This window comes from Bidens hawaiensis, unplaced genomic scaffold (genome assembly GCF_021521415.1).
Source record: "Bidens hawaiensis isolate Kalapana, Puna unplaced genomic scaffold, B.hawaiensis_p1.1 tig00001904_1, whole genome shotgun sequence".
Classification (NCBI taxonomy): domain Eukaryota; kingdom Viridiplantae; phylum Streptophyta; class Magnoliopsida; order Asterales; family Asteraceae; genus Bidens; species Bidens hawaiensis.
The window spans coordinates 847,671-875,632 of record NW_027491104.1 but is presented as its reverse complement, the minus strand read 5'-3'; the positions used below and the strand labels follow the sequence as shown (position 1 = coordinate 875,632).

At 34.4% G+C, this 27,962-nt stretch overlaps 1 protein-coding gene and 2 long non-coding RNA genes across 3 annotated transcripts; all 3 read right to left on the bottom strand.

Annotated features, from left to right (window-relative positions):
* Window positions 1-498: 498 nt before the first annotated feature.
* Window positions 499-12,466, bottom strand: LOC143598722 (DNA mismatch repair protein MSH7-like). The gene is made up of 17 exons (XM_077076870.1): window positions 12,111-12,466; window positions 10,789-11,683; window positions 9,955-10,050; window positions 9,757-9,812; window positions 9,504-9,570; window positions 9,102-9,197; window positions 8,620-8,751; window positions 8,141-8,174; window positions 7,649-7,696; window positions 7,336-7,535; window positions 6,323-6,449; window positions 5,954-6,231; window positions 4,209-4,403; window positions 2,859-3,272; window positions 2,684-2,780; window positions 1,899-2,026; window positions 499-1,146 (listed from the first exon to the last, which is right to left on the bottom strand). Exons 1-17 carry the CDS (start codon window positions 12,464-12,466, stop codon window positions 676-678), a joined length of 3,690 nt encoding a protein of 1,229 aa, XP_076932985.1. The 3' UTR covers window positions 499-675.
* A 3,238-nt stretch (window positions 12,467-15,704) lies between these two features.
* On the bottom strand, window positions 15,705-17,113 carry LOC143598781 (uncharacterized). The gene is made up of 3 exons (XR_013147173.1): window positions 16,929-17,113; window positions 16,307-16,385; window positions 15,705-15,801 (listed from the first exon to the last, which is right to left on the bottom strand). It is a non-coding gene; the product is annotated as an uncharacterized LOC143598781 (long non-coding RNA).
* A 4,598-nt stretch (window positions 17,114-21,711) lies between these two features.
* Window positions 21,712-23,603, bottom strand: LOC143598788 (uncharacterized). Its single transcript, XR_013147176.1, has 4 exons — window positions 23,434-23,603; window positions 22,546-22,721; window positions 21,951-22,041; window positions 21,712-21,860 (listed from the first exon to the last, which is right to left on the bottom strand). It is a non-coding gene; the product is annotated as an uncharacterized LOC143598788 (long non-coding RNA).
* Between the last annotated feature and the right edge of the window lie 4,359 nt (window positions 23,604-27,962).

Genomic DNA, 27,962 nt, shown 5'->3' with positions numbered 1-27,962 from the left:
AAACCGGACCCGATCTGTACCCGGTAATACCTGAAAACCCGAACCGGCTCCATACCCGAAACCGGGTTTTTCAAATACCCAATCTATCCCCGAAAAATAACTGGAAAATACCCTTAAAAGTGCAACCCCAAAAAATTCCAATCTATACCCGAAAAATACTCTGAGAAAACCCCAAAAAACCCGAAAATATGGTTTTTTCAATACCCGGAATAGGGTATTCAAATACCCGGTTCTATACCCGACCTAAACCCGATACATAGGGTATGGTTTTTAGAGGCAATACCTAGACCCCAAACCCAACCCGGGCATTGCTAATACTTGATTTTCCAATACCCGATCATACCCAAACTCGGGTTTTTCTAATACCCGGTTGAATTTGTGCACCTCTAGTTCCACCTATGTGGTCAAAACCCGACCCAACCCTGCCCAAAACCAGAATAAAACCCCAGTTTGTGCACCTCTACATCTAACTTGTGTTTGCCGAATCGAAAATGAAGTTCGAACAGTACCAAAAATACTTACTTTCATATGTTAATCTGCCCACATCTCTCTAGTCTCTACTACATAAGCTAATCATAAACTTTCCATTATAAACAAAACACCTCAAAACCCAAAGCAAATTCATGAAACCATTTGCTTATAATAACATACTTCCACCATTCACTCTCATTAACCTCACAGCTTTTCCTTAGAGCATCTAAGCTCATGCCACAAACAAAACAATGTATCATACACATCATCTTCATCACTAACTCCATCACCATCCGCAACGCTTAAAATAGTTTTCAACCAATCCTCATGCAATGTCGAAAACTCCGACCGTTGTTCACTCGACTTAAAACTCACTCCAATCTTCGTTTTCATAACCTCTGCGGCCTTCGCGGCGGACTCCACCACTGTTTTGGGGATTCCTGCCATTAATGCCACTTGCATACCATAGCTTTTTGGGCAGGCGCCTGCAGTTAGACGGTAGAGGAAAACTAACTCTTGGTCGGGTGATGACGAAGTGTTGGATATGGGTTTGAATGTGCATGCCATGTGTTGTAATGTAACGTGTGGGTGGGTTGCGAATTCTTTTGTGAGTGGGTGGTAATGTGTTGCGAATAGTAATCGGCAGTTTACTTTATCAACGAGATGACGAAACACCTGCATTATAAACAAGGGTGTGAATAACTTAGATGACACGGGTTTGGGTTTAGTATAAACAATTTAGGCCAGTTTCTGGTTAAACGTGTTTGGTCGACCTAATAGGTTCACTGGTTGACGCATTTAACTTGTTTAATTCTAAAACTTTTTTTTCAAATTCTGTTTTATGTCAAAAAAATTGCGTTTAAATGCAATATATATCCATCGTGTATCTGAAAATATTTCTCCTAAACCACTCATTTTAGCAGCATATAGCCTTTTTTAAAAAGATTTAAGTTTGGTTTTCGCGTCTGAGTTTTGTCCATTTTAAGTTTTTAACTACTTACCGAGGCCATTTCTTTGTCTTTCCATGGCCCGTGGTTTCAAAATTTTAACCATGTTCGTCCATTTTGCTAACTCCGTTAGATTTTACTGTTCAGTAGAAGAGAATTTAAGCCATTTCATCTAAAGGACTGTTTTGTTGAATATAATCGATATAACTAAATATAATTATTTATGCTATTAATAATTATAATAACACTGTTATACCAATTTAAATTAACCAAAACAGGCCCTGAGATAAAAATGACTAAAATGCCCTTGTACTTAACAGCTAGTAAAAAGATGAAAATGGTTAAAAGTTGGAAATCACATGCCATGAGAATACAACCAAAAAAATATGGTCTTCGCAGTCAAGTAGTTAAATATGGCAAACCTAAGAGACGAAAGCCGAATCTAAACTCTTTGTAAAGTTTAAAAGAAAGTATACTCACAGCATAAGCAATAGCATATCCATCAAAAGTGCTCGTTCCTCGGCCCAGCTCATCAAGTATAACAAGAGAATCTTGAGTTGCGTTTTGCAAAACCGATGCTGTTTCTGTACATTCAATCAAGAAGGTACCTAACAAAAGAGGAAGAGGTTAAGAAGTTAACAAATTAACAAGCAGACACTTCAAAGGTATCAAAATATATATTTTTATAAGCAATTAGTGTGCCAAATATGATTACAAAAATTATATTATTCTAATACTAACCTGTAGGATTGTAAACAAACCGAAAGCTCGGTGATTCGTTTGTAAACCATGTGGCAAGAAGTTCGTTTATATAGTAAACGAACGAACATGAACAAAAGTTTGTGTTCATTTGGTTAAATGAGTTAATGAACAAACATGAACAATGTCTTATTTGTTCATCTATGTTCGTGAACATGAAGGTTCCTTTGTTTACGTTCTACATTTGCAATTGTTTAAGTTCGTCCGTTTACATTCGTTAACTTAGGCTAGTTTTAATAACTTTTTAAGCCCAATAAATTGTTCACATTTACTTTTATTGGTTTTAGCTCAGTTATGTCCGTTCACGTTCTTGAATCGTCTGTTTATATCGTTACCGAACTAACGAAAACGAGCATGAACACATTCGTTTTCTTAACGAACTAACACGAACAAGAAAACCTTGTTCTTTAGATGTTCGTGTTCGATCAATCATTCGTTTGATCAGTTAAAATTAAACAAACGAACATGCACATGCTCCACTTGTGTCCGTTCAGGTAGTAACTTACTTTCACCAGTCATTATACGATCAGTAGCACCGAGACGTGTGAAAATAATATCCGCAGGTGACAAAACACACGTGTCACAAGGAACATAACAGCCCAACTGCAAACAGCAAAAAAACCAAGTTAAAACACGGTAAAGCATGGAGATAACATTTTTAATGTTACCATCAAAACTTACCTGAGCAAGAATAACAGCTAAACAAGTAGCACGAAGAAGAGTTGACTTTCCGCCCATGTTTGGTCCGGTCAACAGCAAAGTCCGAGGACTGTATCCAAACTCATTATCTCCAAGACACAAGTCATTTGGAACAGGTGTTCCTCCACTCTCTCCAAGAGCATAAGGATGCCATAATCCTCTCATATGAAGTGTGGGCCCCGTTGACCGTTGACCAAAACCCGATGAGTTTGATCTTGAAACTATCACAGGCCTAGACATGGGCATGCATGAGAAATTTGCAATCATGGCAAAAGATCTAAGCACATCAATACAGCTTAAAGCAAAGATGATTTGAGACCACTCGTTAGCTTTCTCCATTAATAGTTCAATAAGAATTGATAGTATTTCAGCATCCGAGTCTTTGAGTTCATGTGCCTGGCATCATATATCATGTCAGTTATTCGCACACACACACATGCATATGCATGTTTGTTTATATGAAAATGAAAAAGTATGGCCTATTGGCCTAAAACACACAATGTAAGGTTTGTACATTCAATACAGTTTTGAATTAGGCTACCATTTGACTTGGAAAGCTTGTAAAACACTAAGGGTAAATTGGGAATACTAGTAAAAAATAAGGGATCAAATGGGAAAACTAGTAGATTATTATCCAATTTTGGAAGTATAATTATAATCTACTAGTTTCCATTTTACCCTTAATATTTAACAAGTTTTCCAAGTCGATTGGTATTCTAATTCAAAACTGTAACTATTCAGTTTTGTAAGTGTATATTATAATCTACTAGTTTTCCCATTTTACCCTTAATGTTTTACAAGTTTTCCAAGTTGATTAGTATCCTAATTTAAAACTGTAACTGTCCAGTTTTGGTCCTTTTGGAAGTGGCTAACTATAATCTAGTAGCTTTCCCATTTTACCCTTGGTATTTATCTACTTCCAAAAACTGTATAGTTAGAAACCTTAAAATCAAAACTGCATTGAATGTACAGCCCTTAAATTAGGCAGGTTGCGCAAGTTTGTTATTGGATCAAACAGGTAACTTTTATAATGGTCATGTTAAATTTCAACACTTCCGTCCCTATTTTTTATAGAAAAAAATTACATCTATATATAATTAAAAACTTAAGAGGTTTAAAAATACAATTTGGCTGATTTTTGACCCATTTGACCTGATAAAATAATAATAACCAAAGTCAATTCACTGTTCATTAGTGAATATGTAAAAATAGCCACATCTATGAGAATTAAGAAAATGTACAACATATATTATTGAGCCTATATGGAATGAATTAGCCGCTAGAAACTTGTACAAAAATAACTACAAAGAAATCATATGAATATCAAAATACCTGATAATTAGGAAAATCACCGTCTACAGCTGCTTCAAATTTGGTTAGGAATTTATCGAGGCCATCAGTCCCACTTAGCATTGGAAGTGTGAATACTTTTAAAAATAGTGAGAATACATTATCTTCTTTTTGTAAAAGCATCAATAAATCCATTCCAACTCGAAGACCTTTAACAAGAGATCCAAATGCTTTCACCTGCATCATCGAAAACCATAGTGCAATATCCGGTAAATACAAAATAAGAAGAAAAAATAACCATAAGCACTATCTTGTTTCATTTCTTTATTAGTGCATTTTTCAAATAAGCTGGTGAGCTTAGAAACAATATAAAGTAAGTCAAAATATAAATTTTACTAGACATGTTTGCTTGCAATAAAGTAATGTTTGATAAATCTGCTATTCTATTTTACAAGTTCAGTAGCAATGAGCAATATACTTGCTAGTTGCTACATTTGCATAAAATAAATAGAAAAACACAATGCAACGGCAAAAGAAAAAAAATAAGCATGTGAAGAAAGAGTTTTAAGAAAAAGAACTTGCTTGATAGTATAGGTGGCAAAGTCAATTAGGAAAATTAGTTAAAAAGGAAACGGGTCAAATGGGTTGAACTAGTCCAACCAGTTAAAAGACACCCAAAGTCTAGTTTTATTGTATACAACAACAACCATACCCAGTAAGATCCCACAAATAGCAATGCTATAAGCAGGTTTGGGGAGGGTGGGATGTAGGCAAACCGTACATCTATCCCAAAGAATAGAGAGGTTGCTTCCAGAGAGACCTCGGCTCCAAAAACCATGTGTATCGACAATATAAAAGGACAAAGTTCAACACAACACCTTTGGATATTAGAGAGTATTGAAAAATTAAATAAAGCTAATATTAAATAATAAAAACATTAGTCATAATAAAAATAAATAAATAAAGGTAGTAATAAAAGTACTGGATATTAAAAATAATCTATTATTTAACACTAAAACTAGATAAGCATATAAACAAATTGAATTAAGTTTAGTAAGTATAAGAAACAAAATATAAGAATACTAACAACAACAAAAACAACAACAACAACAATAATAATAATAATAGTAAATTAAAAAGTAATACAAATAAGGATATAGAATAAAAATAAAAACATGATACAAAATAGATAAACTTGAAGATATATGGGGTAAGAAAAGGAAATATCATAATGATACGTGACAAAAATAAGGTAAAGAGAAGTCTCTAAGACATTTGTAACCAAAAACTATACAACCTCCATATCCCTAGTTTGATGCATAATATGACCATTGAATAAAATGACTTTCCAATTATTGTCATTTGTCCATGTCATTATCGTAACACTTTCAGAAATAGATTTTTATAATATACTACTTTTCCAGTTACACCCTTGATTACGCTTATCACCAAACTTTGCAGGTTTTCCAAGTCAATTGTTATATTAGTTGCATTAAGGGTAAAATTGGCATTCTGCTAATTAGAATCTGCATTTACTTTACACATCTTAAATTGTGTTTTTCTTTTAGTGGACAACTATTTTGGGGTGACAGAAGTAAAAAAAAGTCTTCAAAAAAAGTGTTTTTAAGTAAAAAAATGTTTTTAAAAGCCTTTTATAAAGTAAAAAAGTTGCTCTATCAAATGAATAAAACAAACGACATAAAAGATTTGAGATTAACTTAAATAACAAATGCCAGCATAAAAACAGGCTTTCATTTTTTGGTGTGAATAAAGAACAGAGAACTTACTCGTTGCTTTAATATTTTGCTGCCAATCAAAGGCAATAAGAGTAAAGCAGATGACTTTAAAGTAGCTTTAATTTGTCCAAGAAATCTCTCTAAATGTGGAACCTTTTTAAGATACTGAGCAGTAACCGCCACTATCTCGGCACGTCCCATCAATTCTTCAACCACATTAAGCCTATTATTAATTTCCTCTGCATCTTTCAGTGGATGGCATATCCACCTCCGTAAGAGTCCTTTACCGGATAATGTCAAACAGTTATCAAGATATTTGTACAGTGTTCCTGCAATATGACATCAGTTGTTATGAGAAAAACAAGGATGCTTGTACTAACTTGGACAGTTTGTTACACTATAATTATGTTATTGACTTGCCTGATGGTCCACCATCTTCACTATTGCTAAATATTTCAAGATTAGCCATTGTTTGACCGTCCATTCTAAGGCATCCTCTGTAGACTTCATAGGGGAAAAGACTTCCGTTTTGTAATGCATCATCTAACTGCTCAAAGTTGTATTTGTTGATCAGTGTATAAAAATATCATGTCCAGTAGACCTCAGACAATGTTAGTGTGCAAAAAAAACCAAAAACAGAAAACCAAACCGTATCCCTAACCGTAAAAAGCCTAATCAAATTGTGAATTTGGTTTCCGGTTCAATTCCTAACTATATCCGAATTGTAAATTCTGTTTTTGGTTTGGTTACCGGTTCCACAAATCTTGCTTATTCAGATAACCAAACCGAATTCAATAGGATTAACGAATAATAACTGATTTAATCAGATAACCGGTCGAAGCAAATCGGTTGAATTCGGTTCAGTTAAACACATTTCTGATTCAGATTGGTTTCATGTTAGAGACAAAAAATTCAAAACTGAAGAAACCAATGAACACCCTCTGCATAAATTCACATGTCTAAGTGTGTAACTTTTCTACGGAAGAAACGGTTGAATTGACCTGAAAAACTTATTGCCTGATTTTTATTAATACATTGTTAAATGACTAAAAAAGTTTATTTCAAATGCCAAGTCTTTGAAATAAATAATTTAGTAGGGTTTTGCATTAAAAAGTAGAACTTGAGTGACTACCAACCCAGTTGATCCATTTCCTTTTTAGCTAATTTGTTTTGGTTTTGCTTTTGCCCATTTGACCCGGTAGATATAGAAAATAACCGATAATAATCCTCGTACAAATGAGTCAATATTAAGGATAGCCATTCCAGACACATGGAAATACAACACCTATCCGACACAATATAAACGGGTTAAATTGAGTCTGAAACCGTTTAGGTCGGGTTCGTGTTGACCTAAAAAAACCACTCAAAGCTACACTTAGTTACACAAACCAATTGCACCACTATTCAGAAATGTGACCTCTATAAAATCTAACCTTTAGCCTGGATAAATGACTGGTAAGTCCACCAAGAGCACATAATGCAATATCCTGGTGAGCCACTTCATCAAGTGCACGATCCCACACATTGGAGGAACTTCTAAAGTACCCTTTCAGTTGATAAAAATTTCTAACTTCAGAAGAATCAACAAAATCAGTGAAAGGTTGTGCTGGAGTCAATTGTGTGACAGAAGAACCTACAAAAGACAAATTTTAAAACAATTTAGAGGTTAGGATTTTGAAAACAATCATTAAAAGAAACTATTTTGTTGTCATATATAGAAATTAAAGACAAAGAAAACATCATTACCCATAATTGAATACTTGTTAAGGGCTTTCTGAGTCTCTTTAGACAACCCTGCACCAAATATTATTTTTTATAACAAAGCATAGACGAAATATGATAAATAAAACTGGAGGTTAAAAAAAGGACAGTGCGGGTAACGGGTCAAAACAGGTTCAAGTTTACTAAAGAATTTTTTACACTGATCAAAATGAACCATGTCATGATGTCAGATTGGTTGACCCACTAACATTTTTGAAACAATTAATGTGCTATGTTAATATGAGTCTGACTATACAAACAATATTATTACACTAAAAATTTGTAATGTTTGAAGAAATGATTTTAGAGGTTGTATGCATTAATAAAAACACTTGACCCATTCAACCCGTTTGAGATAAAGCAGCCCCCAAACGAACCTATTCAAACGTACGAAGGTTCAAACTGATACATCTAATATAAACTTTATCATCACTCCTTACATAGTCAAATAGATGCAGAAAATTAATGGAGACACACCTTGATTATCATAAATAACTTCTGCTGGTGACACCTGTATGACAAAACCAATTGGAAAAAGGTTAGTAATATATAGGTTGTAAAGTTTTAAAATGAAATCTTCAAACATGACTTGATTATCACAGGCTAATTCAGGTACAGTTCAAAACAATCAATTTTAGTACATATCAAACTGGATTGGGTCCTATGAGTTGGCCCGTAACGCTTTGTCCATAAATTACAACTTTTAACTAATAACAAGAGTGTATATATGTTTTAAAAAGGTATAATACTTCAATAATAATAGAACTTTTGAGAAAGATGATTTAGAAGGTTTTATGCATTTAAATTACACTTTTGCCAACATTGACTCATTTGGCCCCTTTTGTTTTCAGCTATTTAAAATAGTATCCATATGACCCGTTTGATATCAAACAACCCAGATCAACCCGTTCTTAAACAGACGGATCCAAATTGGCACATCTAACCAAAAGGTGTACCTGCATCAAAAGAGCCCCTAAAGCTGCACAGGAAGCATCATCAGTGACAGATCCAATCCAGAACTGTAAGGAGGCACAGTCAACAAATGCAAATCCATATGCAGTTGTACCCTCAGCAAGATCATGTGTACCCTGCACAAAAAAGTAAAGGCAAAGTGACATGGCTATAAGTATATACCACAAAACCTTCACAGTATGCACATCAAAAAAAATATGTTAATTATAATAACATTTGTAATAAGTTGATAGAAAAGTGGATTTGAAGAAATCACTACACTTTGCAGGAAATAAATAAATATGTTGATTTGAGCTGTCAGATTAAAAAAATTGTTTACTTTTCTGTAGTCTTAAATAATAAATGTGCTACATAGTAAACATAACTACATAAGTAATTTTAAACAAAATATACTTAATTTGTCCACATTAAGTAGAAACTAAATTATGGATACAAAACAATTACAGCAATAGATGTAAATCAGTACCTCCTTTAGAGAAAGAAGATGAACAGCTTGTGGCTCAATATTACCATAAATCAAAGTTGATGGTGTAAGCACCTGTACTAGTTTTCTTTGAATTACCTGTAGATATTTACAAAAAAAAATTAAAATGAGACATTATCTACAACAAAGAAAATATGCCATTGCTCAATAGCGAAGTAACAATAGTAGCACAAGTGACAATACAAGCGATTATTAAGTTGTTAATGCAACATTTATCATCTAGTAGCATGCTCTAAAAAGAAGTTCAAGATATTTTATGAGTAAGCATAAGGGAATTTCAGTTTATTGTGACAACAAACATTTCAATCAAGTTTGTTTTGTTTTGTCTAATGTGAAATAAAACTAATTTAACAGAAGTTTAAACCGTGATCACAGTGAACTTACAGAAGAACCTCCTCTTGATTTTGCTTGATCTGCTGTTTCCATCTGCTCAACTCGCCCAACTTTATACCTTCACAATTTTTATGTTAAAATAATGAATAACGATACAAAGGTAGTGCATGAGTATGTAATAAACCTACAAATTCACATTTCAATAAACTAGATGTTTTGACCCGTTACCAGTCCCTCCCATTTTTCTCTCTCAATGTAAATGATCTGACAAGAATATTGTAAATGGCAGTATGCAGTAACTTACATGCGAGCAAGAAGCTTTTCAATAGCATCGTCAATTGCGTGCTCGGTGATACCAACCTGAATCACAAGACAAAAAGTAGATGCTAATTTATTGAGATAACTTCAAAAGAAGACATGTATCTTCTTACTTACTGGCTTATATTAATGTAAACACAATAAAGTGAGGGTAAACATTTGCATTGTAGTGCTTTAAAACTACCTGTCGGCATTTTCCAACACCACTCATTGTTATTTTCCAATCTAGCTCTTTATGCCCAATTTCAGCATCTAGTTCATAAAGCTCATAGAATTTTCCCTGCAACACAATAAATTTAGTTCAGACAAATCAAGCGTCCATGAAATTACTTTGTAGCAGTCATATTGAGTGACAGAACTTCTTTATGAATAAATGAAAGATAATTCTACAATCTATACAGTACAAAAACATAATAAACATATATCAGTGAATTTCTACTACTAATATCATAAATGTAAATCAGGTAACTCTTTAATCACTTGAACATTAGATCCAATAATGCAGACCCTGTTTATCATGTCTTTCACTCCAGAGTCCAGATTAAATGAGCAAGCATTTAAACACATTTTGAGCTTAAACACTCCATCCACTCCTCTGCAAATTATTCTAGCTTCTTTTAAATGTTCAGTGAATTTGTCCATCACGAGTAGCTGTGATGATTCTTGCTTAATGCATTTTTCTTCAAAAATAAATCTTTATAGAAGTGCTATTTTTTTCAAATGGCTTTAAAAATAACTTTTTTTTTTGAAGAAGTGCCATTGAGTACTTTAATGACCTTTAATACATTAAATAAGTCTTACACACCAACTAATCTGCATACTTATATAAGGCATGTAAAAAAGATATATAAATTGTAATATTATATTTGACCGACCTAGCTGCACAGCATGTATACAGTTAGCTAACTGTATGCAGCGTCCAAATGTAAAATTAAACTAAAAAATATAAACAGTTGAAGCTGCAAAAAATGCATTGTTCATGATGCTTTAAAGTATGTTCAGAGGGACAAAAACCAACCACTTTGAAGAAAATAAGGACATCCATGTACTGACTTTTGACACTCCAATACTGTTTCTGAGATGCTGACATCTTTGTGAAAACATCAGGCGGTATATAAAGTGTTCTCTTATCATAAAGAGGATTGCCTGGCCTTCTTCCATTAGCATCTCTAATCTTAGAAGGATGAAGCCAATCAAACTTACTAGCCACTTCAGACAACACATCATCTTTCTTATTTTCAGCCAGTATATCCTGAGAAAACTTCACTCTTTTGCTACTTCCCATAGACAAATTAGTCCCGGCATTAGCCGTAGACCCTAAGTTACAACCATCTTCTTGAACTCGCTTCAAACGTGGAACCAATGGTTGTTTTCCTTTTGTTTCTCTTTTGGTATTTCCCATAGTAGCATTAGTAGTAGCATTAGCAGTAGCTCCCAAGTTACAACCATCTTCTTGAACTCGCTTTACACGTGAGACAAATGGTTGTGTTCCTGGTGTTTCTCTTTTAATATTTCCCATAGAGAAATTAGTAATCGTACTAGCAGTAGCAGTAGACCCTAAGTTACAACTATCTTCTTGAACTCGCTTCACACGTGGGGCCAGTCGTTGTGTTCCTGGTGTTTCCGGTCCCATAATATCGCCATCACTTTCTATAACGAAAGGACATCCTTTATTCCCTTTACAAACAGTTTCTTCCACATCAATAACATCTTCCAATTTTGGAAAAACAGGAACTGAAGTCTTCTTACCTCTTTCATTTGAGTAACTGAATTTGGAAACAGTTTCTTCTACATCAATACCATTTTCCTTTCTTGGAAAAACTGGAGCTGAACTCTCTTTATCTCTTCCGCTTGAGTAACTATATTTGTTAGATGTCAACTGAATAGTATCATTTCTGCCATCTGACAAATTGCTGCAAATCATGAACAAAAAATCATCAAATAAACTTTACACGACATGAAGCATCTATATCCTAGTGATTTTAATTTCATGCTCTCAAAAGTCTGTGCGATTAAAATTGTATTTAACATGCACAAACAAGTACAGATTATACACAAATGCTTGTGCATTCAGCTATAAATCAGAGCAAAAATTAACCGAAACCAGCAAAACTAAACCAAAAGTACCGAAATCTAGGTTAAACACAGAAACGTACAGTATGTACCTATTACGAAGACTCAGAACTATTAGGTTTCATAAACTTACGCGTAATACACAGAAACACAAACTGTACGAACCTAAATTAACCAAAAACCGTAAAAACAGAGCAAAAATTAACCTATAATTAACGAAACCGGACCAAAATTAGCCAAAAATGTAGGTTAAGCAACGAAATGTACCTATCTCGAAGCTTCTCAACGCTATTAGGTTTCATAAACTTATGCCGAATACTAGAAAACACAGACTGTCCTCCAACATTTCCACCTTCAGCATTCACCTTCGTCGAAAACAACGGCCGCTGCTCTTTCTCTGGCGGAGTATCCGTTCCTCTAATTTCATCGGAGGAGGACTGAATAATAATAATATTATTATTATTATAATTCCGATTAGGTCCGGATGAAGCTCTAGGGTTAACGTTTTCGTTAGGACCGGTTACTGTGTGGTGTTTCGGAGCTCCGGTTCCGGTAGGTTTGTCAGTGTCAGGTGCCTGTGGACGTTTACGGAGGAACGAGAGTATAGATTGTTGACGCTTCATTGTTTGTTTAATTCTTACGATTGTACCCGATTTTATTCGTTAACTTTTATGTTTAAATTTAACTTGTTTATTACCTTACGTTTCTAAATGCTACACTATTTGTTATTTATAGTTCCAAAACGTGTTGTGCTGGACACGCAAACCGGTCCATGCCAGACCGTCCCAGGCCCATCACGTGAGAGGTAAATCAGCCTCATTCAGTGGCAAGACGATTGACGCTTAGGATCGGTTTCAAACCCACGACCTCTAAGTTATTATTCCAAGTTGTACTGTTTGTCATTTAGCCCCTAACTCATTTGAATTTTCTCGTTAAGTAAAATAACGTGCCTTACACATGAGGGCAATTTGGTAATCTTACTCATTTAAACAAACCTAGGGCTTTGGGCCCCCAATTTTAGAAAAAGAAATCTAGTTTATATATATACCAAGTACATGTATTAAAATAAACAAATGTCATCCTAAATTGGTGGTAAGACTCCCGTTTTATCTCTTTAAGGTTGCATGTTCAATTATTGATTTATGCATTTATCATCTTTTTTTTTCTCCATTGTTTTATTTTCTGCGATATGGCCTTTTTGCAACACAAAAATAAATCAAAATCAACCTTTTATCAAATTAAATGGTAAATCATTTTGAAAGAATAGAATATATAGAAGACAATGAACTTAGATTAGTTTGAACATATAAAATGTGAGTTCATTGACTATAATTGTTTTTCACAACTTTCATGTGTTCTTTATTCATTTGTTCTTTATGTAGTTGACATTTTATAACTTTATTACATCATTTTAATTCAAAGTTCTACTCAATTCACAACATAATAACATACACCAATGTAAAAATTAAGAATTAGGATTGTTCATTGAAAATAATCAGGGGTGAGTGGGTATAAATTGGATGAAATGACGGTATTGCCCTTACGTGAACAACACATGACTTAACTTAACGAATAAATTTAACGGAGGGCTAAAGGATAAATGTTGTAGGATTTTGACACGTAAAGGTCAAAAAAACATCTAATTACATATTAAATGATAATGAGTGAAATTTAGGTTAAAGAATAAGTACAAATTCTGTATTAATGGGAATTAACGCGATTTCGATTAGTATTAGCTATGATTGTTACGACCCGAAACTAAACTTAAAAAAATAAATTCAGCATGCTAACATAGTTATTTAATAATTAAAAAAACAAAAAAGTTAGTGGCACGCGTATTATAAAATAAATTAACATATTCATTATGTCTGTAAACTCAGGTATTGGTAAAACCCGAGCGTTACAAAATTGAGTCGACGTGAATTTGGTTAGTGTAAGTCACGTTCGTCACGGTATAAACAACGTTGGTAAAACCTAAGCGTTAAACCCCCCCAAAAAAAAGTTCGTCAATTTAACATATGAAAAATATAATATTTAAAACGACACTTATTTAGTCAGTAAAACCCAAACGTTGTAGTTTCCGGACGTTGAGGCGTTAACTCGACGTGAAATCGATTGGGTTTGGTTACGTTCGTTATGTACCAGAATTAATATAAATTATAAAATTTGATGTGGGCCAATGGAGTGCCGTGGTTCAATAAAACTCGGTGTTATGAAAACCCAAGCATTGATGTAGTGACTCTACGCAAATTTTTCCGGTTTTCGTCATGTTCATTACGATGTCTTAACTAAAAAAATGTTTGGTTACGTTCGTTATGGTACCATAACTAAAACAAACAAAAAATATATGAGGTAGACCGATGAGATGGCGTTGGACGATAAAACTCGAGCGTTGTTGCTCTTGGACGGAGAGGCGGTGAGTCTACATGTAGTCGGTTGGTTCCGTCATGTTCATTATGGTACCAAGACTTGACAAATTTTTGGCGTTCGGTCGGCTCCATTACGTTCGTTACGATAGCTGAACCAGAAAAAACAAAAAGAAATGGCGAAACAATAAGGTGTCATCAAATGGGCCAATGGGAGTCTTGCGGCACCAAAGTTCTCATTTAATTTATAGTCATAATTAGTTTGGATAATTGGACCTCGAGAAAATTCTAGTGATGATCAGATTGGGAAATTATACCCGTCTTGATATTGCTGGCTAAAAGGAACATCGGAGTAGAATCTTTACTTTGTCCAGCTTGTGGAGAAGTGGAGGAAACAGTTGAACATGTTTTTGTGTCGTGTGAGTTGGCTCAATCCGTATGGCATACATTGTGGTGGTGTGAAATTCCCTACATTTTTGCCCTTTTGTATACGAGTCTATTGAATCCTCACAAATTTACTAAATTCTCAAAGCCAAAGAATTACATGCCATCAGTCTCGTTTATGTTTGGTGCCTTAGGAAGCCATAGAACAAATATGGTGTTTAATTGGAAGACGATTACGGTGAAGGTCATTCTAAGCTATTTATTTTATGGACAAGAGTTTATCAAGCGGGGCGTCAATTTCGTGGGTAGATTATTGGTGAGTCATATAATAATGGTCTCCCATGCACGCATGTCTGGGCGGTTGTATTCAGCATGTACATTATGATTTGATGGCTAGGTGGCGGGCGAGCCAGCCAGGATTCTTTTTATTTGCGACGTCCAGACCATATTATCCCTTAATCGCGCCAATACCAAACGAGAATTGTACAACCAGATGGCAGCGCTGATACCAACTCACTTATTCGCCACTTTATCTACCCAGCCACTCACCTCTACCACTCAACCTATGTTATACCCATCACTTATCACTCACTACCGTTAAATATATATTTTTAACATTATTAAATAAAATGCACAACCCTCCTATGCAACATTACTAGATGTATAACAACGCAACCACAACGAATGATAAGCAGGACGGTAACCACACTAAAATAAACACGTCGTAAACCAAAATCACAGTTAAAATCCACCCAAAAAAGGGATCAACTCAACAAAAACAACACAACATAATCACCTTTTCTAAATCCTTTTTCTTTTTTTAAATTTTATAAAATCCAAAGTTCACACACAACTTCCCAAAACCTTAATGGTTTAAGCCATTACACATCCCACATTTTACCAAAGTTTAGACATAAAAGCACAACACTTATACACCATTACAAAACACCACCAAACCCAAAAGATAGGGGTGCTATAAAATAAAACTCTTTCCTTACCACAAGAATATATTTTTTTTAATAACTTACGCGCCTCTTTTTTCTTTTTTTTTGGTGAAAAACGGATTGGAAATGTTGATTTTGTCGTCAACATTTATAACCATCCGTTTTTTCAAGAAAATGGTGAAACAACATCATTTTGAGCAGATTTTGAATACTCGTCTTGAAAGGGTGTAACGTTAATTCTATATGCAGTCGTCACCGGCCACCCTGCAAAAACATTCCCGCGGACAAAAGAATGAAAATTTAAGAATAAAGAAAATATATACCAACATGTTCAATAATTTATACCACATAGAATTAGAAAGCAGTGCTGAATCAATAAGAGAATAAGAGGTCTGACTGATTATAAATCATTCAGCATGTCTCTCTCTGAAACTTAACCACTAAGAGTTGTAACCGAACACACTCTACCTCTGACCGATAATGGTTAAGATGGTTTACCTCTTTAACCATTCAGACCTAAGGTACCTCTTAACTATTAAGAGGCTACAAACGATAGAGAGGTAGCCTTCAATGACCATTAAGAAGCTACCAAATAGCCCCGTAGCCTCTAAATCATTCAGCATGTCTGTCACTGAAACTTAACCATTAAGAGATGTAACCAAACACACTCTTAACACTGATCGATGCAGATGTATTTAGAGGCTACCAAACAGCCCCCATAAAGGCACAATCAATTTCATAATGCAAATATAAAGCAAAGTATACGTACCGATAAAAAGTTGTAAGTTTCAAGATATAGTTCTTCCATAACACATGGATGCTATGTACAAATTCTTTGACCATTTTTCCTGATATAAACATATAAACAAAGAATCATATAAATGTAAAATAAATCAATCAATTAAGATTTGATGTAGGTTCATATTGCACCTCAAATATTAAATTAGTATTGTGAAAATATAGTTTTGTAATTATATCTAAACTAGGTATTTAAAGAAAAGCATTAAAATTGTGATAAAAAGTGTTTAGGAGATTATCATTGTAATATTTTTAAACATTATTTATGTGTAAAAACATCAAAATTGTGCACAAAAAGTGTTTTGGGGCCAGACTCAACCCACACCAAAAATTTCATCATTTAAGCCCATTTTGACACCTCAATATATTAATATAGTTTTCGTAATCATATTAAAAAAGAATATTTTAATAATTATGCGCAAGAAGCGTTTAGGGAACCATTTTAACACATGCAAAATTTTTTACCATTTTGATGGAATGTCATCCTTACTAGATCTCGATATACAACGCATGGACTATCTTATAACTCCCTGTATCTTGACAATATGAGCAAGATACCATTTTAAGAAACGAGAATCTGAAAATAATAATACCTTAATATGAGTACACGGAAAAGAGGTGGTCCTAAGCGTTTCTTGAGCAACATCTTGCACTCTCCTTTTTGATGCACTAAGAATAAAAGCCGCTTGATCCTCGTTGGCGGCTGCTGATGTAATCCGGTATCCATTTTCCCATCTTCTATGAATCCCTTCGCTAAGGTACAGAAAATCAAGTTCCACCACCTGCACAATTCAAATCTTTTTAAAAACTTTTCACCTTATTAACTGATTATTGTAGAAACACACAATAACTAAATTAGTTTTTTTTTTAGTTTCAAAAAAATTTAACTATTTAATGACTTAAGGTGCAGGTTCAAAAGGGAACCATAAAAAAGTGGGGAACTCGGGAACCATGTCTTTTACATGTAAAAAACAAATAAAAAATTCATTTTTACATGTAGAAAAGACATTTTTGCATAATCTTTTTTAAGCGTTTACATATAAACACATGTAGAAGCCGTTTTCATTAAAAATAATTTAAAAAAATCAGTTAAAAAAAGATAAATAATCATATTTTTTACAAAATTTAAATTTTTTATTAGAATGTCTTCTACATTTAACTATAAGCAAAAACTTCAAAAAAGTTTATGCTAAAACTAATTTTTTGCATGCGAAATCGAGTTTTATATTGTTTTTTTACATGTAAAAGGCATGGTCCCCACTATAATTGGTAATTGTTAATTGTATTAACTGAATAATCTGTATACAATAGGAGGCCCTATATATATATAGGACATATATTACATCTAATATTAGAAACAATCAATTACATATATAACACAAATCTCTGTCTAATATTCCCCCTCAAGCTAATGACGGGGGAGCAACTTTTAGCTTGGATATGAGAAGTAGAAATCGTTGTAAGGATAGGGGTTTTGTAAACACGTCTGCGATTTGATCATCTGTCTTGATAAACTGTATTGAGAGCTTTTTTTGAGCGACCCTTTCTCTAACAAAATGAAAGTCAATCTCCACGTGTTTTGTGCGCGCATGAAAACGGGATTGGCTGATAGATAAGTGGCGCCGAGATTATCACACCACAAGATAGGTGGCAATGTCATAGAAACGTGAAGCTCCTTTAGAAGTGCTTCAAGCCATGTTAACTCAGCAACAGTGTCTGCTAGGGCTTTGTATTCGGATTCTGTAGATGACCGAGAGACAGTTTGTTGTTTACGAGCACGCCATGAAATAAGATTGGACCCAAGGTAGATGGCATATCCCCCTGTGGATCGACGGTCATCGAGAGAGCCAGCCCAATCTGCATCAGAAAAGGCTGTGAGAGACCATTTGTGAGCATCAGTGTAAGCATGAACAACAGGAGCTGACTTTTGTTGAATCAACAAACCAAGATTAGATGTTCCTTGAAGATACCGAAGAATTCTTTTGACCCCAGACCAATGATTTTCTGTAGGGGAGTGCATAAATTGACAAACTTTGTTGACCTCAAAGGTTATGTCAGGTCTGGTAAGAGTTAGGTATTGTAAAGCCCCAACTGTTTGTCTAAATTTCACTGGATTGTCAAACTGAGGGCTATCTCCGAGAGCTAAATTAGAGTTAGGGACCATAGGCGAGTCAACAGGTTTTGACTGAGAAAGACCTGCTTTTTGAATGATGTCAGCAATATATTTTTTCTGTGAGAGAAGCAAGTCATTGCCTTTGAAGATTACCTCAATGCCCAAAAAGTATGACAACCGACCCATGTCTTGGATCGCAAAAGTAGTGCTCAACCGTTGAATGATGTGGTCAATGAGTCGGGAATTGTTGCCGGTGAGAATTATGTCATCCACATAAACAAGCATATATAATAAGTGACCATTATGGGAATAAATAAACAGTGAAGGATCTGTTCTAGACCCGTGAAACCCAAGTTGTAACAAGACTCCCGAAAGATGATTGAACCAGGCCCTAGGAGCTTGTTTGAGGCCGTACAAGGACTTATGAAGCAGACACACATGATTTGGCTTTTGAGGATCGATAAAGCCTTGTGGTTGTCGTAAGTATACGGTTTCCTTGAGATCACCGTGAAGAAAAGCGTTTTGAACATCTAATTGGCGAAGAGACCATTTCCTTGTAACGGCAAGCGACAGAACCACACGAACCGTGGTGGATTTTACCACCGGACTAAATGTCTCATGATAATCAATTCCCGGCTGTTGGTTAAAACCTTTCGCCACTAAACGGGCTTTGTAACGTTTTATATTCCCATTTTCATCATGTTTCAGCCTGTATACCCACTTACAATCAACAACATTAGCATTAGGAACTGGTTGTACTAAAGTCCATGTACCGTTTCTCAGTAAGGCTTTGAATTCCTCTGTCATGGCAGCACGCCATTGAGGACTTTTGTTAGCAATGGCAAAGGTGGATGGTTCAGTTGAGGAAGAGTGAGTGGAAGTGTGAAAAGCAGAAGCATTGTAGGAAGTCCGTTGCTTAGGATTTTGTCTTAGATTTGGAGGGCGTGTACATTGTTGGGTGTCGGTTGTGGTGGGGATTGAAGTGTATTCTGTTTGGACAGAAGGTTGAGTTGATGATGGAAAGGATGTGGTAGTAGATGGGGCTGTTTGAGCAGAATTTTGGTAAGTCTGGTAGGCTGGAACTGTGGGTTGAGTAGCCATAGTAGAGCTGTGCTGATAGGTGGCAACAGGTGGGGCTGTTGGTGGGGAGTTGTCTGGTTGGGGCGAGGTAGTGGGTGTTTGGACAACATTGGTTCGGGCTGAGGGTGATGATGGTTGAGCTGAGTTGGTAGTTGGTTCAGTTTGGGTGGGAGTTGATGAGTGATGATGTTGGTCGTTTGTAGAAGATGATGGTTGTTCATGTGTTGTAGGAAAATGACAGGATGAAAAGTAAGGATCTGGAGAGGGTGGGGTAGGTGTAGAAGAAGATGCTCGAAGGAAAGGAAAATGTGTTTCATTAAATCGTACATGTCGAGCGATGTAAATACGATTTGTGGTAGGATGTTATTAATAGAAAGGGTTTTATTTGGTGAATTAAAGGCGGTGGAGGCAATATGAAGAATAGGTAAACTGTTGCCATTACCAACAAGAAGGGAATCCTTACCAAAGTAAGGCTCAAAATTGTCAAAGCCAGTGAGATTAGGTGCTGCATGACTGTTTGCACCACAACCATGATGATGATGCTTGTGAGCGATGATCAGCAAAGTTCGCTTGTGGAGCGTTTCGTGGTGGACGAATTGTTGCTGGATCACGATTTGGGCACATAGATGGAACGTGCGCAATGCCACACATGTTGCAAGAACCATAGACGGTATTCTGATTAGACGCCCAAGCAAATCTGGAATTGTTACCTGATGAGAAGCCCGTGTTCCGGTTGTTGTTATAGTTTCCTCCCGTGTTCCGGTTGTTGTTATAGTTGCCTCGTCCACGTCGGTTGTTGTTATATGAACCACGGTCACGGTTGGACTGTCCACGAGCACTGTTATAGGCCTGATTTTGCTGTTGTGCAGGTTTCACATTGAAACCTAACTGTGTCATCAGTTGTTGAAGTGATTGTACTGTTTCAGGAGGGAGTTGAAGGTTGTTCTGCGAAGCTGAGTCACGGTTGGTTGTAGCCATGAAAGCTTGGGTAACAACAGGAAGAGTGGGATCAACCTTCTTTGTCATGTATTCATGATCAGCGAGTAGCCCAGGTAATTCCAATAAGGTAACAGGAGGGTGTCGGCCAACAAGGGTGGGCTTCAAGTTGTTGTATTCTGCCCGAAGGCCTGGAATAATCAGCATAACGACATCTTTTTCTTGCATAGCTTCACCAATGTTTGCTAATGCATCATTATATTCTTGGGCTCGTGTGATATAAACAGCTGATGATTCATCAGGTTGCATCTCCATCTTGAGGAGTTGGGTTTTCAGTGTGTACTCTCGAGAAGATGTATGCGGTGCGTAAGCACGTTCCAAAGAAAGCCATAGGTCACGAGAAGTATCACCTTGTACATGCTTAAAGGAGGCTTCAGAGATCGTTGACAGCAAGAGCATGCGGACGTGGGCATCATTGGAAACCCATGTTGGGTAGTCAGGGTTCGGTTGTTGTGTAGGAGGCTCTGGATCTTTGCCAGACGAGGAAGAATTAGCAGTGATGGTTTGGGATGGACATGGAAGAGAACCATCAATGTAAACATACAGGCCGTTGGTGATGAGAAAAGGTTTGATCATGGTTTTCCAATATCCATAATTGGTGGGACTTAGGGTAAACCCGAACTTGTGAGAGTTGTGGTTGGTTTTCTCCACTGTGGTGAAGGAGATGATGGCCATTGTTAAGAGGTTTGGAAGAACAGAAAAAAAAAAGAGAGGCGGCTGTTAGAGTTGAATGATCGGTGGCTGTGATACCATATAATTGGTAATTGTTAATTGTATTAACTGAATAATCTGTATACAATAGGAGGCCCTATATATATAGGACATATATTACATCTAATATTAGAAACAATCAATTACATATATAACACAAATCTCTGTCTAATATCCACTGAACTCACCCCAATGACTTAACAGGTAAAACCAACCAAGTATTTATAAGAAATTAATTAAATGATTTAAATTCAGGAATCCTGATGTGTAATAATAAATTAAACCTTTATTAACAAAAAGACATTAGGCCTAAAATTTTAAGCCCAACTTCATTATTTTGGGCCCAAAGCTTTCAAGCCCAAAAGGTAAAACCGAAACCATGGGTAAACCTTTAAAATAGAGTTCGGGAAGGGTAAGATGGATAAAACTTTAAAATAAAAAAAAATGTATAAGTAAAAAAACTAAACCTAATTAGTATAGCTTGCATCACGAGACATCACAATGCCCCATTTATTTCCCGCAGTGGTCATTGCAGTGACCAAAAAGCCCTCCTTCCATTTCTTGTTGATCCACTTGAACAGAAACACATCACTTACTTTGTATGATTGTTGTGTATACGGTGTCCCTAATGACAGGTAAAATCAAAAAACCGTACAAGGGTATATCGGGAAATTCAAAATCTTGAAACTTGACTAAACTTTAATTCAGAACTTACCCTTTGACATTACAACCAACGTGCTACCATTCATTGCACCCGCGAGTGATGTGATGTAGTAATTCTTCTCCCAGTGTTCCATGATCCATTCCTTAAATAGAGGGGCAAAACGGTCATTTGGGTATTATTTTGGACAATTATTTTGGAACGAATCAAAATTAAAACATGGATAGTAATTCCAAAAACATAACACAATTTAAGATAGAACAAAGAAAACTTTCCCCTATATGCATTTATAATAACAACCGACTTGGAAAACTTGCAAAATTTAACTAGACAATTAAAATAAAATAGAAAATTTAGTAAAGAATAACCACCCGTATTTTTTTAACTGGATAATTATTTTTGAACATGGAAATTCCAATGCATAACACAATTTAAAATGCATAAAATTTGACACACATTTTAGTTAGCATAATGACAATTTTACCCTTAATGCATTAAACAACTTGGAAAACTTGCATGATCTAATTTAACAATTGTTGATCCACTTTGTCAAAACCATAAATTATTACTATTACTATTACTATTAGTCTATTATTATTATTATTATTATTATTATTATTATTATTACTACTGCTACTACTATTATTACCTTGCGTAAAAAAAACAGGGGATATATCATGAACTTGTGCAGTGAACCCCGTCCCCGCATCCATAATTAAAGCCCAAAGATTTTGAGCCGATGCTACAGAACTAATGTAGATCCCATCGTTCTTCCCTTGTTCCACATGCTGATGTAATCTTGAATCCTTTACATTGTATTAATACCTATAATTCAAATATATATAGACGACGATAAGAATGATTTATATATTTATCTATCTATTTATATATATATATATATAAATATATATATACAACTATTCTTGAGTTCTTGGATGAATAAAAATAACAATTATGTAAAAAGTTCTCTAATTTAAATTTGTATATTACCAAATATATATCTTTAAAGCCATGAGCAGATTGAAAATTAGTTAGGCTTGCAAACGAACCGAACAAACACAAACATAGCATGTTGGTGTCTGTTCATTTAACTTCGAACAAACGACCGAGCAAGAACAATTAAACGACCGGGGTTTTCTTGTTTGTAAAATAAATGAACATGTTCGTGCTTGTTTATGTTCGTTTGTTAACTATATCAACGAATGTTCCACGAAGACAAATGAACGTACGTCATGTGTTCATGTTCGTTTGTTTGACTAAATGAACAATTTATTTTGTTCATGTTCGTTCGCTTAATAGATAAGCAAACTTCCTGCCAAACGTCCATGAAATGTTCGCTGAATGTTCGGTTCATTTACAGGCCTAATAATTAGTAATTTAACTACATTAAGAAAATCTAGGGATATAGCTTACAAACATTTTAATTGAAAGTAAAAGTATTTCATAAAAAAATACAACAGATATATCATCGAAAATTTTAACAATTAATGAATAGATCTAAGAATATATAAAATTGTCAAACCAATCAAACTCATACCTTTGTTTCATCGGTGTTCTTGACGTAAAAACACATATCCACTGATTGGCTGGAGTCCCGAGCCTAATTTTCTTCCTAGGCTGAGTGTCTTCCAAGCTACTAGGCATTCTTCCCCTCTTTTGTCCAACCTAAAACACATATAAACGAATAAAATATTATATGAAAAGAAACTCATTCATTTTACTAAAAAAAGAGATTATTACTGAAACAATAAAACTTGTAATCATATTTTACACACTAGTTATTCATTTAAAAGAAACTTATAAAAGAAAAAATGAAGACCAAACAGATTGAAAGTCTCCTAAACTGTATTTATAATTTGCATAAAACAATAAAATATAAAAAATCAATTCACAAAAAAAATTAATTATTTAAAATTATTAGTTTGTAATCATGTTTACACATTTATTATTAATAAAAAAGACAAAAAGTTAACAAAAGAAGAAAATGGGTCAAAAGTTGCATAAAACACCTAATCAATTACTTTAATAAAAATGTAATTATTAATTGATCTCGTAAATATAATGTTATTGTTATCATCGACCTCACCATCGTTATCAATTAGGAATTCTCCGCTAAAATCGTTAATCATTATCCGATTTAAAATTCAAACGAAGCCCTAAAATCGTTTTCCTATATAAATGATCATATAAACGAAATTAAACTTGCATGCACATTCACCTACACCTCGCCGTTCATAACCATATAAATAATTGTATCTGTTTGGCCATTTACTTGCTCGTTGATACTCTTTATTGGCCGGCGTCTGTTTGAACCAATACACCCTCTTCCGTTCATCAACTGAGGTAATTGATTTGTGCATTATGTTCACGATGATGTGGTGATCATAAGCCCTAACATCAATTAACCCAACATCAAACGGATTAACCAATTGATGTTGTTAGGGTTTATAATCAAACTTTGTTGAATCTGTTTCCGTTTATATTTAATGGGTTCTGGTTTATGTTGCACGTCGCTGGTTAAGACACTTGGTTATGGGATGGAAGGTCGTGGGTTCGACCCCTACCACCCCGTTTTTTAGTTAATTTTGATATTTTTCCTTTTTAAAAACATTTTATTAAGTATAATAGTAATAGTAATTATTAAATAAATTATTTTATTAAGAACCGACTATAAAACTTGTGTTTCTCGCATCTTTCGTCCGTGTATGTACGTATATGTAAACAAATATGTATATATACGTATATATAATATCACGTAAATTAATATTATCAATCTAATATATATAGAGAGAGAGAGAGAGACAAAAGGTAAATTTTATATATATTTATGTAATTTAACAAACTAATAATATTTTTAAAGATGTATTTTACTTTTATATAATAAAAAAATATAATATATTTTAAAAGGGTTTACAAACTAATAATATGATATTAATTTAATAAAATATTAATCATCGAACTCTCATATTCGATCTAGTTCATTAACTTAGCGTATCAGTATTATATCTTTCTTTATAGGTTTTATCTTCAACGCGTGATTTCCACGAATTATCATTCTTTATATTCCCTTTTCACATTTGCTCATCTATTGAGGTGAGTACCACATTTAGGGCTATTCAAAAAGCTCACGGCTCGAAGCTCGCTCGAAAAAATCTCAAAGAAAGCTCGCTCGAAATCGGCTCGATTGTAAACGAGCCGAGCCTGTGCTAGCCCCGGCTTGACTCGAGCTCGCTCGATTGGCTCAAACTATTTTATTTCAATTTATATATATATATATATATATACATGCATATAATTATCTAGTCCAAAACCCAAATATATAACATATGCCCTATCTAGCCCAATAAAAATCCATCTAGCCTAATACAATTAAAAATCCAAAATGACCAGCCGCTCATCGATTAGCATTTACTAGTTACAATTATCTAACCCTAATCTCACTCTCACCACTATTAGCCGCTCAGAAAATCCAACAACACATGATTTAGGTTCCAGCCGTCTATCATCGCTATCAACTGAAAGAAGACATATTCTAGGGTTCGTTCTCTCAATCTCACTATTTTCTATGTAAACATGTTATGTTAATCTTGTTGAAAAGTTTGATTCTTCTCATGTTATGTTAATCTTGTATCCGTTTTTAGCTTATAAACGTTTAATTATCGTTTCATTGTTCATGTACTCCAACATCTTGTCTCTAATTGTGTTATCAGATATTCAGATTCATGTTTTACATATGAAAACTCTAATTTATATGTGTCTCTTTATTTTTATTCTAATTTATATAATAAAGTTATGAAAACTGTATGTGTCTTTATTTGTTTCAGATTCATGTTTTAAAAATGCACACCGTACGAAGCACATTCATGTGTATGTGTCTTTATTTGTATTCTAATTTATATAAATGAAAAATCTAGGCCAAGTTTAACAACAGACTAACAAAAGTCAATGTGTTTGAACATATATATATACTTCTTTGCTTTTAGACAACATTATACTATATAAATTGGATTTTAAGCTTAGGTTTGGTAAGCATCTCTTAGTTCTAATGTTTTTACCTTTTTTCTCTTTTATGGATGATTTATTGTTTAAATTTGTAGGATGTCTTTTTTTAAAGAATCTGTTGGTGGAATCGGGACTCAAAGTAATAAACCTGTTGATTTAAGTGATGGAGAAAGTGTGAAGTTGGTCGATGGTTTGGGAGATGAAGTTAATGAGCCAAAGTTCCTCTAAGTTTCCTATTTTAAGCAAAACGGCTCGTGATATTTTTTCCATTCCAATTACTACTGTCGCATCAGAATCTGCTTTTAGTGTCGGGGGTCGTATTTGGATGATTATCGCAGCTCTCTCAAAAAAGATACAGTGGAATCACTTGTATGTGGAGGTGATTGCATAAAGGGGGCCTCTAAAGTAACCTTGCAAACACTATACGTAAGCTTATATTCACATTTTTGTGCATTTACACCTATTTAATTTTTGTACTAACAGTGTATTATTTTTATTTGTAGCAATCTGCAAAAGATGAAGAAAATTTGGAAATAGAGATACCAACGAATGATCTTACAACCAAGTGACAAGGTATTTATTAATTAGGTAGCAATTCTAAAAATTGGTTATGTTGATCATGCAATTATACATTAGTTAGCAATTCTAAGCTTATCCCTTTCTTATTTTTAGTTTATTTTTATAACAGAAAACTAGACGTTTAATGCGGGAGTTGTGAAAGTTTGGAACTGTGGAAGTGCGAGTTGTTGCGGGCCTTGCTTTTGAACTTCGTATTTTGTTGAACTTTGAACATGTTTAATTTATTTTGTATTTGGTTTGATTTAGAGGTGTTGAACTTATTTTGTTTTCAATGGTGTTATTAGACGTATTGAACTTACTTTGTATTTGGTTTAACACGATGGTGTTGATCTCAAAGTCTTATTTATTTATTTTAACACAATGGTTGCATAACATTATTATTATTACAGATAAATTCGAGCCAAATCGAGCCGGGCCGGCTCGATTTAAAACCGAGCCAAGCTTGAGCTCACAGATTAATATTCGAGCTCAAGCTGGCCTTGGCTCGGGCTCGGCTCGTGAACAGGCCTAACCACATTCCACTGTTTTACTTGTTTTCAACGTTTTGGGGACATATGTGTCGCATTATTATTTCTTTATTTTATAATACTCAAACTACAACTATTGTCATTTGTGTTAACAATTTTGTACCATACTTGTTACGTGCTTACATGCTTACTGTGAATCGCATTCGGAGAGGTCCAGCATAATATCAGAATAGTATGATCATACGACAGTCGTAATAGCTATCGTGCTTTTGACATCTCATTTATCTTACTCATTGGTTGAATTGCTTTTCTTATTTGACTTGTTGCAATATTTATTATTCTGTTATATATACATTAAAACTGGTGTGTTGCTCACTCAACCTTGTGTTGACAAAACTACTTTATTTTTAACGCATATGCATGTCATCGTGTGGTGTGAAGTTAGTTCAAGTTTTGAAAGAAAACTTAAGAATCAAGATAGAGAAATAAACGAGACATTTGTTTTATGATTTATGTTTGTTTGGTGAACTATTTGTCTTTTTGGATATTGTATGGAATATTTTGTTTTAATTGAATTTTACTTAATAGATATTGAAATTTCCATTATTGCATGATAGTACGTACCTTGAGAGTTGTGAGCAATCAGTTCAGGCCCCGTCATTTTTGCCGTAGGTCGGGGTGTGACAGATACCAACTGAATTCGTATATTTAATCGATTAGAAAATATACGTGTTTTTGTTATAAGAACGATGTGTTTTTTATAAAAGAAAATCAAAACCACGTATTGTTAAACTTTGCTAATATAATATTACAGAAATACTATATTAATGGTATGTAATGGATACTTACATTCATAAAATAAGTTATATTTCATATGAATTACGTCTATTTTGCATTTTTTTCATGTACCAAATAAACCATTTTGTGGTATAACCATATTCGTAGTTTGGGAAATTTGACTAGTTTGTATGTGTAATTGATAATTTATGTAATATGTGTATTGTACGTAACTTGTATA